Source organism: Mustela erminea, chromosome 1 (genome assembly GCF_009829155.1).
Source record: "Mustela erminea isolate mMusErm1 chromosome 1, mMusErm1.Pri, whole genome shotgun sequence".
Taxonomy (NCBI): Eukaryota; Metazoa; Chordata; class Mammalia; order Carnivora; family Mustelidae; genus Mustela; species Mustela erminea.
In genome coordinates, this window is record NC_045614.1 from 171060056 (window position 1) to 171076954 (window position 16899).

A 16899-nucleotide genomic window follows, 5' to 3' on the forward strand; every position below is an offset into this window, starting at 1 on the left:
GATAACTCACCTCTTGCGTGCACCTGGAATGTACTGTTCTTTCATCCATTTCTGCCTATCTAAAATTTGCTCATTATCTAAATCTTCAAAGCTCAGTTCAGTTATGTCTTTCCAAGAACTATATCCTAATTAGCTCAAACTTAAAACAAATCATATCTATTTCTGAACTTACATGGGTCTTAGCACCTCTTACATGATATTTATACTAGTTTCTATCATATATTTTAGCTTCCTAAATTGTTTTAACTTCTGCTGTTACTCTGTTAACTCTGACACAGGGACTGTCTTATTAATCTTATATCCCCAAAGCATCCAACATGCCTGGAGTGTACTGGTTAAGAAAGCTACCTCTGGGGGTGCCTGGGTGGCTCAATCAGCTAAGCGTCTGCCTTGGGCTCAGGTCATGATCCCACACTCTTGGGATGGAGCCCCGCATCAGTCTCCCTGCTCAGCGGAGAGCCTGCTTCTCCCTTTCCCACTCCTCCTGCTTGTGTTCCCTCTCTTGCTGTGTGTCTCTCTGTCAAATAAATAAATAAAATCTTAAAAAAAAAAGATAGCTACCTCTGGTATTAGACCAGTAATGAATCAACATGATGACTTTGGGAAAGTTACTTGGATTCTTCAGACATAAATTTTTCATCTGTAAAATGGTGATAATACTGTTATTGATCTAAGAAGGCTTTCATAAAGACTATTTGCATACTTAGCCTAGTGGCGGCAATGGTAACCATCATTATCTTAACTAAATGCTTGTGGAGTAAATGAGTGAGTGAGTGCTTCCACAATCTACTTAGGAAAAAGTCACATTTTTCAATTGTTTGACTCATTTATTTAGAAAGAGAATAATTAGATTTTCCTGTGTGCTAATACCAATACACTGAGGTCTCTTAAAGAGTAATATTTCAATATAAACTGTTAAAGTAATCATTACCATTTATTTTGTACTACTATATGCCAGACATATGCTAAATGATATAGGCTAGCTCACTTTAATCTTAATTGAAAAGTTGGATATTCTCCTTTGTTTTAGAGTCTCAAAAGTCATAAGTAAGCCAGGATAGAAATTTAGGTTGTCAAACTTTAAAATTGTTAACTTTTGAGTACCACACTATACCAGATAATCCCAAGAGGCATATCATATGTTTCTTTAAATGCCCCCAAACCAATGTAGTATAAGATGGTATAGCTCAATTATAAAAACCCCTAAAATTGTGGGAAGTCACAAGAATATTAATTTTAAAGGACATAAGGAAACATGCTGTAAAACAGGATAGATGCATTTTTTTTTGATAGATACATTTTTAACTCATGAGTCAGTTTGGGAGTATTAATCTATAAATTACAATTATATTAATATAATTATATGCAACATTAATATTAATATTATATTAATTATTGTATATACAACATACAATATTATAACAATAAAATATATAATTATATATTATTATATTATCTTGCTGTTATGTATTATGAACTTAGAGAAATTATTGCAGCTGTATAGATTTTTGAATAAGGTATAGTCCATTTGTTGTAACTGTAGTTTTTAAAGCTTTTTTTGTTTTGTCTTTAAGTTGAAGTAGTACAGCATGGTACACATATCTTTAGTATAGTTTGGTGACTTGTTGTACTTGTATAAAAATACTGTGTAACAGTCACCTAAATCAAGACATAGAACATTTCCAGCATCTCAGAAGGCTTATTTGTATCCTGTTCTAGTCAGTATTCTTTCTCTCCTCACGTACTCTCATTTCAAGGCTTTTGCCCATCTTGAAGATTTGTTGTCTTGCCTTTGCTTTGTAGTTCTTTATAATTTTTGTTTGGGTCCTTTGACAGATGTATGTATTATATAGTATTATTAACTGTCACCATACTGTATGTGGATAAATGTATTATAAATAATAATCTTCCAGTCTGTGGCTTGCCTTCTTACTCTCTTAATGATGAGGTTTGATGAGTTTTAATGAAGTTAAGTTTATTAATCTTTTCCTTTATGGCTAATGCTAATTGTGTCTTGTTTGAGAAATTTTTGCCTACCCTAAGATCATGAAGTTATTCCCCCCTTTTTGTTTTAGAAGCTTTATTTCTTTTATCTTTGGCATTTAAATCTATGATCCCTTTAAAATGAACTTTTGTTTATAGTGTGAGGTAGAGGTCAAGGTTTTTTTTTTTTTTTTAAAGATTTTATTTATTTATCAGAGGGGGGGGGAGAGAGCGAGCACAGGCAGACAGAATGGCAGGCAGAGGCAGAGGGAGAAGCAGGCTCCCTCCTGAGCAAGAAGCCCGATGTGGGACTTGATCCCAGGACGCTGGGATCATGACCTGAGCCGAAGGCAGCTGCTTAACCAATTGAGCCACCCAGGCGTCCCTAGAGGTCAAGTTTTATTTATTTTCCCTTTTGGTTATCAGATTGCTTCAGCATTACTTACTGTAAAGATCATCTCTTTCTTACCTAATTGTAGTGATATCTTTTTTTAAGTAAGTGACCAGATATGGATGGATTTGTACTGTTAATTTTTATTATGGAATCTGTGATATATTCCAGTAAATTATAAGTTCCTAAAAAGCTTAGACTGTGTTTAATTTGCTTATTACACTATCCCTACTGCCAAACATGCCAGGCACATAATAGACATTCAGTAAATATTTGCTGATTGAATGAAAGAATCATAAAGGAAAAATCCACAGGAAGTTTCAAAAATGTTGCTGAGGAGACAGTTAAACTCTTCCTAGTTGCCGAGATGCCTAGGTATGTAGTAGAACTGGAAGTCTTTTTGTAGAATATTCTAAACATACCTCTTACCTTTTGTTTAACCCTTCCTACCTGCAACCTCCCCTATTACAAATGTTTATCTGATCATATGGTTCAACCAGCATTTATTAAACACCTATTGGACTTTTGCCAGGGAATATCTTATTTAGTTCTTAGAGCATTTTCTTCTTTTTTCTATTGTCATCATACATATATTATTTAATGAAGGCATTTTGTGAGAATTTGCTATTCTTCTGATTATTTTTTGACCTTTATGTTTAGTCTGTTAGGTTCTGTAAAATGTATAAATGTATAAATGTATATTCTAACTCTAACAAGTTACTTTAAAACAAAGGATGGCTATGAAAGGATTTGTTTTATCACATTGTTTATTTCATTTAGATGTTAAATGATAATTTTTACCATGTCTTTGTAGAAATTGTCACAGAAGGAAAAAGGAAAAAGTCTTCATCTTCTGAGTTACATAAGGTATGCATTAGTTTTGCTTTTAATCTATACATTATCTTTAGAGTTACCAATAGTGAAAGTATTTTATTTGTCTTTTTAACAAAAATTTAAAGAAAATGTTATAAAACCTTAACTAATTAGTGTTTTGCAGGGAATGGTATATCCTAATTAATTTAAAGGTTATCAAAGAAAAACACTTTCTGGGATCTGCCTTGTTTAAATCATTGTAAGATGTGTCTAGGCCTTGTTTTAGATTTTATATAAAACATAAATGTATAAAGCATTTCTGTATTTCTTTGATAACTGGACATATTAGCATACCTCACATTCATTCATTTTTTACTGTAGATAGAGGAAAGTGTTCAAGTCATGTGCTGAAAATTACTAATTGAAATACCTATTAAAATTTCTTCCTTCCCTTCTTTTCTTTCTCCCTTCCCTTCCCTTCCCCTTCCCCTCCCTCCCTTCTTTCTTTCTCTCTCTCTTTCTCCCCCTTCCTTCCTTCCTTCCTTCCTTCCTTCCGTGTATGCGAATAGTAACAAAAGAAGCAAAGTGAATTTTCTACTTACGTTGGAAGTGTTTCAAAAATTTAGTTTCTTTTTAGAAAGATTATCTTTTTTCCCTAGAATTTTGTGATTTAAACACCGTAGTTCCCTGATATACCTCATAATTCATTAGACACTTTTTTCTGAAGCATTCCAGATTATGCATGGAGGACTTTTAATTTGGCACAGAGAACTTTAATTTGGCATATTTCATGGATTAAAGTGAAGAAATCATAATGAGGGCTGTGGGAGGGAATCAAGAGCATACAGACAAGACTGAACAGAGCATGTCTTTAGGTACTCTTCTACCTTGGCTTATTTCACATTTCTGGGTATGATTTCTTTCAAAATTCTGGATTTGGCTTAAGTGCTGTAAGTGAGGGGGAGTAAAAATAAATTCCTACATTGCTGTCATACCCAGTTTTAAATACCTCTGTTGACTACCTCTTCTTTTGTGTTTAATACCTCTAATGAAGTGAAATGCTCTGTTTTCAGTTGCTGCTTCATGCAGTTGAAAGTCCACCATTAGATATTCATAATATATTTCTCTTTCTTGTTTTTCGATGTACGACAGTATTTTTTTTTAACTTTTTCTTTTCTTTCTTTCTTTTAAAGATTTTATTTATTTATTTGACAGGCAGAGATCACAAGTAGGCAGAGAGGCAGGCAGAGAGAGAGGAGAAAGCAGGCTCCCCGCTGAGCAGGAAGCCCGACCTGGGGCTTCATCCCAGGACGCTGGGATCATGACCTGAGCCGAAGGCAGTGGCCTTAACCCACTGAGCCACCCAGGTGCCCCTAACTTTTTATTTTCAAATAACTTTAGATTTATAGAAAATTTACAGAAATAGTATAGCATTCACATCTACCCTTCACTCAGTTTCCCCTAGTGTTAATATCTATATAACCACAGTATAATGACCAAAATTTAAGAAATTAACTTTGGTACAGTACTTTAAGCTACAGACATTATTTGGATTTCTTCAGGTTTTTTTTTTTTTAAAAACTAATACTGTTTTTCGATTCCAGGATCGCACATTGCATTAGGCATCATATCTCCTTGATTTCCTTCATTCTATGACAGTTCTTCAGTCTTTGTTCTTTAATGATCATGACATTTTTAGAGTACTATGATTTTGTCAGTATTTTGTTGAATATTCTTCGGTTTGTCTACGCTAAACATTTTGTTTCAATCAGAAAAGAAATATTCTTTGGGTTTGTCTCTGGTCTCCCTTTTTTCTTTTTCTTTTCTTTTTTTAAAAAAGATTTTTATCTCTTTATTTGACAGAGGGAGAGAGATCACAAGTAGGCAGAGCAGCAGAGAGGGAGAGGGGGGAAGCAGGCTCCCCGCTGAGCAGAGAGCCCAATGTGGGCTCAATCCCAGGACCCTGAGATCATGACCTGGGCTGAAGGCAGAGGCTTAACCCATTGAGCCACCCAGGCACTCCTTTTTCCTTTTTAAAAAGTGATTTCTATACCCAATGTGGGGCTTGAACTCAAAACCCCAAGATCAAGAGTCTAATGCTCTTCCAACTGAGCCAGCCAGGTTTCTTTGGATTAGATTAAAGTTATGGATTTTTAGAAAGAATATCACATGATATGCCCTTCTTACTGTATCCTGTCAGGAGTACACAGTATACAATAATGATAGGTCTTATTACTGGTGATGTCATTCTTGACTACCTGCTTAAGATGGCTACTATCTGGTCATTCTGTTGTAAAGTTACTCCTTTACTTTGTAATAAATAGATATCTTGGGAGAGATACTTTGAATCTGTGCAGATATACTGTTTCTTAAACTTTCACCCACTATTTTACCATGTAGCAGTGGATCTGCCCTGCAAAAGTTGTGTATATGATATTGTTAGTGATTTTCTATTTCCCTTATTCCCTCTGCATTTATTAATTGAAGTTCACCTGTAATGGAGATCTGCCCCTCTTTTCTTCTTATTTATTTATTCAATTACCTATTTTTATTAATATGGACTCAAGGGTATTTATTCTATGGGTTATAATTTATTATAGCATTATTGGCTTTTCTGATTGAAACAAAATGTTTAGCGTAGGTATTGGAAGATCTTTCAGTTTGGATCCCGTGCCCTTTTAACGTGGTCCCCCCCCCCCTTTTATTTTTTTTGCACTTTTTTCTGGTACTCCATGATACATTTCAGGGAGTCCTGGTTCTTTCATTGAAGAATAGTATTTAGAAATCCAGGTCTGGGTACTAGGTGTACTCATTGCTTGTGAGGTGTCATTGTTTCTAGGCTCTCATTAGAGAAGACTAGAAAAATTTTTGTATACTAATCCATACAGATACACATATCTCTGTATTTCTGTATTTATCTTACATCTATGAAAAACCATGAGTTTAGTACTGATAATTTTTTTTAAAAGATTTTATTTATGGGGCGCCTGGGTGGCTCAGTGGTTTGGGCTGCTGCCTTCGGCTCGGGTCATGATCTCAGGGTCCTGGGATCGAGCCCCGCATCAGGCTCCCTGCTCCGCAGGAAGCCTGCTTCCCTCTCTCTCTCTCTCTCTCTCTGCCTGCCTCTCTGCCTACTTGTGATCTCTGTCTGTCAAATAAATAAATAAAATCTTAAAAAAGATTTTATTTATTTATTTGTCAGAGAGAGAGAGAGAGAGAGCAAGAGCGTACACGCATAAGCAGGCAGAGTGGCAGGCAGAGTGGCTCGCAGAGGCAGAGAGAGAAGCAGGCTCCCTGTGGAGCAAGGAGCCCCTTGCAGGAATTGATCCCAGGACCCTGGGACCATGACCCGAGCCAAAGGCAGTGGCCCAACCGACTGAGCCACCTAGGCATCCCCTGATAATTTTTTTTTTTTAAGGTTTTATTTGTTTGTTTGACAGAGAGAGAATGAGCATAGGTAGGCAGAGCAGCAGACAGAGGGAGATGGAGAAGCAGGCTCCTGGCTGAGCATGGAGCCTAATGTGGGACTCAATCCCAGAACCCTGGGATAAAAATGATGAGCTGAAGGTACACACCTAACCAACTGAACTACCCAGGTGCCCCAGTACCGAGACTTTGGATTCTAATCCAGCACCACAGAGTTTATTGTAGCCTTTTCCCCTTTTTTATTTTAACTTTTTTTCTGTCTTATTATCTATCATATATTTACTTATTTGTTCAACTCTAATCTGCACATGAAGTTATACTACTGCATTTAAAAATGTAGAATTTCTGGGGCGCCTGAGTGGCTCAGTGGGTTGAGCCTCTGCCTTTGGCTCAGGTCATGATCTCAAGGTCCTGGGATCAAGCCCCACAACTGGCTCTCTGCTCATCAGGGGGCCCGCTTCCTCCTCTCTCTGCCTGCCTCTCTGCCTACTTGTGATCTCTCTCTCTCTGTTAAGTAAATAAATAAAATCTTAAAAAAATGTAGAATTTCTTAAAAATTAGCATACTAAATTTTTATTAGTGATTTATATTATTGTTTTTTCTATCAAAGTAGCTATGGATATAAATTACTGAAAGGATTAGAGCTTTGATGGGTATAGGGCCAAGACCCCAATACATTTTGTGTTTAAAGTATTTCAAAAATATTTCTAAAGCAAAAGCAGTTTGTTGTAGAGAAATTAGGAAATTGAGTTAAGGGAAAAGGAGACCACTCAGATGGAACCAAAATTAATGCTTGGATGTATATCTTTCTAGTTTTTCTCTCTGTATATCCATCTGTAATAAACACATATTTATTATTTTTTTTAAAGATTTCATTTATTAGAGAGAGAGAGAGACACACACAGCAGAGAGGGAACACAAGCAGGGGGAGTGGGAGAGGGAGAAGCAGTCTTCCCACTGAGCAGGGAGCCTGATGTGGGACTCGATCCCAGGACTCTGGGATCATGACCTGGGCCAAAGACAGATGCTTTTCCACTGAGCCACCCAGGTTCCCCATCTGTAATAAACACATATTTAAATATTAAAAAATAGAAAATCACAGACTACTGTTTTATAATTTGCTTTTTCTACTTAACTACATATTGTGAACATCATTTTCTGAAATCTAATTTAAAGCATTTCTGGGTAGATACTTACTGAATATTTAACATGTATTTGACACTCTACTAGGCATAAGTATCAGGGAAACCATGGCAAACATTTTTAATGACTACATTGTATTCAGTTATATGGGTATATCACAGTTAATTTAACTAATATCCTATCATTGTTTTGAGGTTTTTTGTTTGTTTGCTTGTTTTGAGTAAACTCTATGTCCAGTATGGGACATACTTGTTTTGCTTGTTTTGAGTAAACTCTATGTCCAGTATGGGACTAAACTCATGACCCTGAGATCAGGAGTCACATGCCCTAGTGACTGAGCCAGCCAGGTGCCACTTGAGTTGCTTTTAATTAAAAACAAAAAACAAAAAACGGAACAGCGCTGTAGTCATTATCCTTGTAGCTAAATCTCTGGAACATAATTATCTACTAAATTATTTCTGGCCTTTTGATAGCTGAATTCACATTAATTCAAGACTGATCTCTTGATAAATGTGAAGTAAGAGTGTGAATACTTTGTGGAGATCCACAGTTTTTGGATTTATACATGGGAAGTTGCTACTCTATTCTGAATATTGAAAATTAAGACTTTTATTCTTTGGTAAGTCCTGGTTATACCTTTTGGCAGACTCCCAATTTTCCTTAAGTAATAGCTTCGTACTGATGTAGTATTTGAACAAGTAATAGATTAAACTTTTGAAGTTCTCTGTTAAAAACATGGCAGAGGTCATTTCAGTCTAAACAAATTAAAGAGCATATGTTTATAATAAATAACTTGTCAGTGGATTCCAGTATATTTTTTCCCCCCTGGATTATCTGCTTTTGATAGCATTCTCTTTTGAAGGCTATACTATAATGAATTATGTATAAAGTGAACCTAAAAGTAGCTGTGTGACTTGATCTGCTGAAGGGCTTGTTTAGTATTACATTTGAACATTAATAAATAAAACAAATGTTCTTGAGCTTTTTTTGGGAAGTTATTAGAGTTCTGATAATGTATTTAAATATAACCTGAAGGGGGATTTAGAACCCATTTTTGCCTTAAAAATTTCAGTTTGACTTTTTAAAGTATTAGAAGACTATTGAAAATACTTGAGAGTATTAGGACTCCATTTGGATTTTTGTAAATGGAATTATAGGCTTTGCAGAATCATGAATAGCTTAGAATCTTTGTTGATTGTACACAGCTGAGACCATGATTAAAATTTGTCTAAGAATAGATGAGATTGTTGCAAAAAGGCTTCCATTATTTTTTTTAATTAATCATTAAGAAAAAAGTGAGTATAGAAAATATTGACAGTAGTTAGTTGTACGTGAAATCTGCTTCTCCTATATTCATATACAGTATTAGAGTGAGAGATTTAAATCTGTAATTTATTAATCAGGAAGCTATAGGTGAGGTTTTTCTGGAGCTTTAAATATTAATATTTTCCCCTTGCCTTTAATAATTGCATTGTATTCTTATTAAAAAAAAATTTGGAAACTAAGAGAACATGAAAATAAAAATCACCTCTTAACTCACTAGAGATAATTACTGTTAAATATTTTTGTATATAACCTTTCATATTTTATTTCTACTCATGGGTATTTTATTTTGTCTTATGAAAGAAAGATCATTCTCTATATGTTTTTCTTTTATACTTATATTCAAAATAATTTCTTTTTTTCTAAATTTTAATTTATATATATATATTTTTAGTGATCTCCACACCCAGTGTGGGGCTCAGACTCATGACCCTGAGATCAAGAGTTGCATGCTTTTATTTTTATTTATTTATTTTTAATTTCTTTTCAGCATAACAGAATTCATTGTTTTTGCACCACACCCAGTGCTCCAGGAGTTGCATGCTTTTCTGACTGAGCCAGCCAGGTGCCCCCAAAATAATTCCTTAATATTATTAATCTTCTGGAACATGTTATTTAATAACAATTGAATAGTATCTGATTTGGTTTAGTTTTGCCATAAATTTGTTTAATTATTCGTTTATTATTGTTTCTGGTTTTTCTATATTAAAAGTAATATAGAATATATATCTCTGTTCATAATTTTTATATATACTTGGATTTTCATTTTTTATTATTTATTTATTTTTATACTTCGATTTTCAAAGCTTCTGATATTAGTATATAGAGTATTAATAAACATCCAGATTTCATATGTCTATACTTTGGAGGAATAGAGAACTACGTTTTTTGAAAATAGGATAGATTATGTTTTGTGTCCATCCTAATGGAAGTATGCATCAGTATTTACTAGGGTAAATAATTCATTCATTGATACTGAATCTAAATCATTCATAGGTAAAGTGATTGAACATAAATTATTGTGAAAAGGTAATATAAAATCTTCCATGGAAGACATAAGGAAAATATTTTTTTAAAGATTTTATTTATTTGAAACAGAGAGAGAGAGTGAGAGAGGGAACACAAGCAAGAGAATGGGAGAGGAAGAGAAGCAGGCTTCCCGCTGAGCAGAGAGCCTGATGATGCAGGGCTTGATCCCAGGACCCCGGGATCATGACCTAAACCGAAGGTAGCTGCTTAACAACTGAGTCACCCAGGTGCCCCAGACATAAGGAATATTTTATAAGAAACTGATTTTACAGAATACTCAACATGCATAACCAGCTCTTCCTTTTTCCAAATCTTAGTTGCTGTCCTTCAAGGTTTTTTTTTTTTTTTAGCTCTTCTTGCAAAAATATTTTTTTGAGAGTGAGAGATAGAGTAAGCTAATGGACCTGGGTAGGGGAGAGGGGCAGAGCAATCCAGGGAAGAAAAAGACTTGCTACTGAGTTGGGAACCTTATAGGGCTGGATCCCAAGACCCTGAAATCATGAGCTAAGTTGAAGTCAGACACTTAACTGCCTGAGCCACCCAGGTGCCCCATCCTTCAAGTTTGAACTGAGTAAATTTTTAGGTTATTACTAGGGCCATGTAACAAATGACCTCCCGAACTTAGTGGCTTGAACTTACTTTGCTCAGGAATCATCAGTCTGGGAAGGGTTCAATTGGAGAGAACTTTTCTTTGTTTTACTTGGGAGTTAGCTAGGTTGGCTTGGAGGCCAGGGCTTGTAAAGGTTCGCTCACTCACTTATCTTGATACCTGTTCTGAGAAGAATCAGTATCTTGGTGTATATCTGTGTCTTTTTAAATCTCTCCACTATAGAGGCTTAAGGATGTCCAGGATTTTTTTACTCATTGGTTCAGTTCTCCTGGGATATGTATACTAAGAGAAAGAGGGGAAAAAAAAAAAAAGAGGAAGGGAGAATACACAAGCATGTGAGACCAGGCTAAAGCAATACAAGTATTGCCTTTAATGATTTAGCCTTGGACATCACAGTCCTGCCCAGATTCAAGGGGGAGGAATGTAGACTGTACCTGATGTTAGAGGACTGTCAGTAGCACATCGGAAGAAGAGCATGTGGGATGTGCAATATTGGTGTGGCTATTTCTGGAAAACAGAGTATGCTATAAAATCCAATGTAGGCTAACTAACCTGCTCACAAAGAATCCATGGGTGTGAACAGCCTGAAGCCCTTACCTTTGAGGAAGCAATTGTTGTTCCCTAATTAAGAATATAAAGGAAATAATTTAGAGATAATACTGTCTTTTGCAGATGAAGAATTAAAAACAGGTACCTTGGGGCACCTGGGTGGCTCAGTGGGTTAAGCCGCTGCCTTCGGCTCAGGTCGTGATCTCGGGGTCCTGAGATCGAGTCCCACATCGGGCTCTCTGCTCAGCGGGGAGCCTGCTTCCCTTTCTCTCTCTCTCTCTCTCTGCCTACTTGTGATCTTTCTCTGTCAAGTAAATAAATAAAATCTTTAAAAAAAATAGGTAAATAAAAACTTTAAAAAAAAAAATAAAATAAAAACAGGTACCTTTTTATACAGATTAGATATAGATAATTAAGTTATTAGTACCTAAGAGGATCAATTCATAGGTACTAGTGAAATAAGGGTTGGGATATCCTTTCTTCAAATTTATTTTGTCCTCTTGACTTATGCTCTACTCTCACTGAAATTATTTTATGGATTGTTACTGATTATAGTTGATGTGGTATTTATTATATATTATATTTTGTAGGCTGAATTTGATACTTAACTATTGTTTATAACTTTAATGTGAAATTTAAGTTATTTAAGTTCTAAACAAATGATTTCAAACTTGTGGTTACAGTCCATACATTCATTTGTTTATTCAGCACATCATGAGCCATACACTTTGGAGATACAAAGTCTACTAGGTCAGGGTACTCTCTTTATTTTATTTAAAAAAATTAAAAAAAAAAAGATTTTATTTATTTGCAGAGGGGGAGAGTGAGAGAGGGAACACAAGAAGGGGAAGTGGGAGAGGGAGAAGCAGGCTTCCCATTAAGCAGGGAGCCCGATGTGGGGCTTGATCCCAGAATCCTGGGATCATGACCTGGGCTGAAGGCGGCCACTTAATGACTGAGCCACCGTAGCACCCCTATTTTTAATTAAAAAAAAATATTTATTTGAGAGAGAACAAGAGTGTGAGAGAGAGAGTACCCATGGGCAGTGGGGAGGAGCAGAAGCAGGGGGAGAAGCAAGACGTTAAGTTGAGCAGGAGCCTGGTTATGGGACTCAATCCCAGGACCCCGAGATCACAAACTGAGCTGAAGGCAGATGCTTAACTGACTGAGTCATCCTGGCACCCAGAGCACTCTCTTTTAAAGACCTCCACAGCCTGGAGAAGAGGGACATGTGGACAAATATTTATAATATAGTTTGATACATATAATATAAGTAACATAATAGAAATGTACCAAGTACTATTACCTAGAGAAAGGAATGCTTTGGTGTAGGAGTGACAGTTGTGTGGATAGAAGAATAATTTTGAGCTGAATCTGAAGTATTTAATAAGGGAAAAATAGAGGGAAGGGGAATTCATACATACATACAAAGGAAGCAGTACATACAAAGGTCTAAATATATAAAATAATGCGTGTTTGAAGGAAGTTGAGTAAATGGTGTGGTTGGGATGTAGAGTTGGTGATATGTGGGTGATGTTAAAGATCGCAGATTGTTAAAGAGTTTTATCTGTAAGTAGCAGGTGCCATTGTTGTTTGTTAAATGTAGTGATCATTAGATTTGCGTATTAGAGAACTATGGGGATAGCGTTTGAAAGATTAGAAGAGGTAGAGACTGTGGGTAAGAGATGGTTAGGGGGCTATTGGGATACTTAATTTATCTACCTTAATACTGAATGAGAGGTTTTAAATTTTTATTTATTTATTCTTAAAGATTTATTTACTTATTTTTGTGCACACGTGCGTGCACGCAAGAGAGAGAGAGAGAGAGAGAGAGAGAGAGAGAGAACAAGCAGGGGGAGGGCTAGAGGGAGAACCACACTGAGCAGGGAGCCCAGCACCAGGGGATCATGACCTGAGCCGAAGGCAGACGCTTAACCGACCGAGCCACCCAGACATCTGAATAAGAGGTTTTTAAAATAAAATTATATTTAGCTGCCTGTAAATTAAGCACTGAATTTAAAACTCTTTAAAACTAATTGCAAAACAAAATTAATAAAACTAATTGCCAAATGGGGCATGTGGTTGGCTCAGCCATTAGATCATACGACTCTTGATCTGGGGGTCATGAGTTCAAGCCTCACGTTAGGTGTAGTGCTTATTTAAAAAAACAAAAAACCCGCTTGACTTATTCTCCCTGATATGAGGAAGTGGTGATGCAACATGGGGGCTTGAGAGGGTAGGAGAAGAATAAATGAAACAAGATGGGATTGGGAGGGAGACAAAGCATAAATGACTCTTAATCTCACAAAACAAACTGAGTGTTGCTGGGGGTAGGGTGGTTGGGAGAAGGGGGGTGGGGTTATGGACATTGGGGAGGGTATGTGCTTTGGTGAGTGCTGTGAAGTGTGTAATGGCGATTCATAGACCTGGGGATAAAAATATAATATGTTTATAAAAAATAAAAAATTTAAAAACAGACAAACAAATAAAAAACCCAAAACACTAATAGCAAAATATTAAGGCGGGTTAATATAATGGTCCTGTTAGTTCGATTAACATGATTCAATTCTTATTTATATTTCAGTTAAATCAATTATTTTCTCATTCTGATTTCAGATAACACAGATGTTAAATGCGAAACCAGAAGATGTTCATGTTCAGTCACCACTGTCCAAATTAAGAAGCTCAGAACACTGGGATCTCCCTTTGCAGGGGGTAAATAAAAACTAATTTCTTTTAAGTACATAGTGTTGTTTGGTGTGTTTAAAATATTTTAATAAAACTGAATTTTCGTTTTCTTATATATCCTTGCTGGGGTTTTCTTATATTATTTGTAGTTTTTAATTTGTTTATTTCTGGTATTTGTTGAAGTGATGCTTTGAGATTAGGGTCTTCTTTAGTTTAAGTATACCTTATTTTGTATGATTATTTTCTTGAAATTTAAATCTCATTATTGGAAAAGATATTTTAAATTTATGAGAATATTAAGCTTATTGGAATCATTTGCTCTTTTGCTCTTGTTTTGTAAATTTGAGAGGATATATCTTAAAATGTGGTGGAACTATACTTTAAAAAGGTACTCTAATTATAAATCTGGACTTGGATTTTATTGCTATTAAGCATTATTATGGAACTTTCATGAATAAGGCTTAAGATGGCACTTTTTTTTCCCCTAAAGATTTCATTTGTTTGAGAGAGAGAGAAAAAGAGAGAGAGGGACAGGGTGCACAGGCAGGGGGTGGGGCAGACACAGGGAGAGGGTGAAGTAGGCGTCCTGTTGAGCTGGGAGCCGGAAGCGGGTCTCGATACCAGGACACTGGAATCATTACCTAAGCCAAAGGCAGATGCTTAACTGACTGAGCCACCCAGGTGCCCCCAAGATGGCACATTTTTTTTTTTTTTTTTCTTTTAAAAGATTTTATTTATTAATTTGACAGAGAGAAATCACAAGCAGACGGAGAGGCAGCCAGAGAGAGAGAGAGAGGGAAGCAGGCTCTCCGCTGAGCAGAGAGCCCGATGCGGGACTCGATCCCAGGACTCTGAGATCATGACCTGAGCCGAAGGCAGCGGCTTAACCCACTGAGCCACCCAGGCGCCCAAGATGGCACATTTTAAATATTTTTCCTTGTGCTAGTACAACTCATGGTCATTAAAAAAAATTTTTTTTTATTAACATATAATGTATTATTAGCCCCGGGGGTATAGGTCTGTGTATCACCAGGTTTACACACTTCATAGCACATACCTTCCCGAATGTCCGTAACCCCACCACCTTCTCCCTATCCCCCTCCCACCGGCAACCCTCAGTTTGTTTTGTGAGATTAAGAATCTCTTATGGTTTGTCTCCCTCCCAATCCCATCTTGTTTCATTTATTCTTTTCCTATCCCCCAAACCCCCCACGTTGCCTCTCAACTTCCTCATATCAGGGAGCTCATATGAAAATTGTCTTTCTCCGGGGCGCCTGGGTGGCTCAGTGGGTTAAAGCCTCTGCCTTCGGCTCAGGTCATGATCCTGGGGTCCTAGGGTTGAGCCCCACATTGGGCTCTGCTCAGCGGGGAGCCTGCTTCCCCCTCTCTCTCTGCCTGCCTCTCTGCCTACTTGTGATCTCTTTCTGTCAAATAAATAAATTAAAAAAAAAAAGAGAAAAGAAAATTGTCTTTCTCTGATTGACTTATTTTGTTAAGTATAATACCCTCTAGTTCCATCCATGTTGTCACAAATGGTAAGATTTCATTTCTTTTGAAGGCTGCATAGTATTCCATTGTATATATACCACATCTTCTTTATCCATTCGTCTGTTGATGGACATCTAGGTTCTTTCCATAGTTTGGCTATTGTGGACATCACTGCTATAAACATTCAGGTGCATGTGCCCCTTCGGATCGCTACATTTTTATCTTTAAGGTAAATACCCAGTAGTGCAATTGCTGAGTCATAGGGTAGCTCTATGTTCAACTTTTTGAGGAACTTCCATGCTGTTTTCCAGAGTGGCTGCACCAGCTTGCATTCCCACCAAGAGTGTAGGAGGGTTTCCCTTTCTCCATATCCTCGCCAGCATCTGTCATTTCCTGACTTGTTAATTTTAGCCACTCTGACTGGTGTGAGGTGGTATCTCATTGTGGTTTTCATTTGTATTTCCCTGATGCTGAGTGATGTGGAGCACCTTTTCATGTGTCTGTTGGCCATCTGGATGTCTTCTTTGCAGAAATGTCTGTTCATGCCCTCTGTCCATTTCTTGATTGGATTATTTGTTCTTTGGTTGTTGAATTTGCCAAGTTCTTTATAGATTTTGGATACTAGTCCTTTACCTGATATGTTATTTGCAAATATCTTCTCCCATTATGTCAGTTGTCTTTTGGTTTTGTTGACCTTTGCTGTGCAAAAGCTTTTGATCTTGATGAAATCCCAATAGTTCATTTTTGCCCTTGTTTCCCTTGCCTTTGGCGATGTTCCTAGAAAGAAGTTACTGCGGCTGAGGGAGGTCAGAGAGGTTGCTGCCTGTGTTTTCCTTAAGGATTTTGATGGATTCTTTTCTCACATTGAGGTCCTTCATCCATTTTGAGTCTGTTTTCATGTGTGGTGTAAGGAAATGGTCCAGATTCATTTTTTTGCATGTGGCTGTCCAATTTTCCCAACACCATTTGTTGAAGAGACTTTTTTCCATTGGACATTTTTCCTGCTTTGTTGAATATTAGTTGACCATAGAGCTAAGAGTCAATTTCTGGGCTCTCTATTCTGTTCCATTGATCTATATGTCTCTTTTTGTGCCAGTACCATACTACCTTGATGATGACAGCTTTATAATAGAGCTTGAAGTCTGGAATTGTGATGCTACCAACTTTGGCTTTCCTTTTCAATATTCCTCTGGCTATTTGATATCTTTTCTGGTTCCAAATGAATTTTAGGATTATTTGTTCCATTTCTTTGAAAAAAATGGATGGGATTTTGACAGGGATTGCATTAAACGTGTAGATTGCTTTAGGTAGCATAGACATTTTCACAATATTTGTTCTTCCAATCCATGAGCATGGAACATTTTTCCATTTCTTTGTGTCTTCCTCAATTTCTTTCATGAGTACTTTATAGTTTTCTGAGTATAGATTCTTTGCCTCTTCAGTTAGGTTTATTCCT

The 16899-nt window shown here is 36.5% G+C and overlaps 1 protein-coding gene across 7 annotated transcripts in view; it reads left to right on the forward strand.

The window, feature by feature from the left end:
• The window catches only part of SENP7 (SUMO specific peptidase 7), a 164055-nt gene that overhangs the window by 15001 nt on the left and 132155 nt on the right, over positions 1 to 16899 (forward strand). For 6 of the 7 annotated variants that reach the window (XM_032350469.1, XM_032350414.1, XM_032350443.1 and 3 more), the window contains exons 2-3: positions 3189 to 3241; positions 13884 to 13982. In XM_032350469.1, the coding sequence (XP_032206360.1) occupies positions 3189 to 3241; positions 13884 to 13982 (152 nt within the window). Of the gene's footprint in view, positions 1 to 3188; positions 3242 to 8229; positions 8376 to 13883; positions 13983 to 16899 lie in introns of all 7 variants that reach the window. The other variant, XM_032350432.1, reaches the window with a different exon arrangement.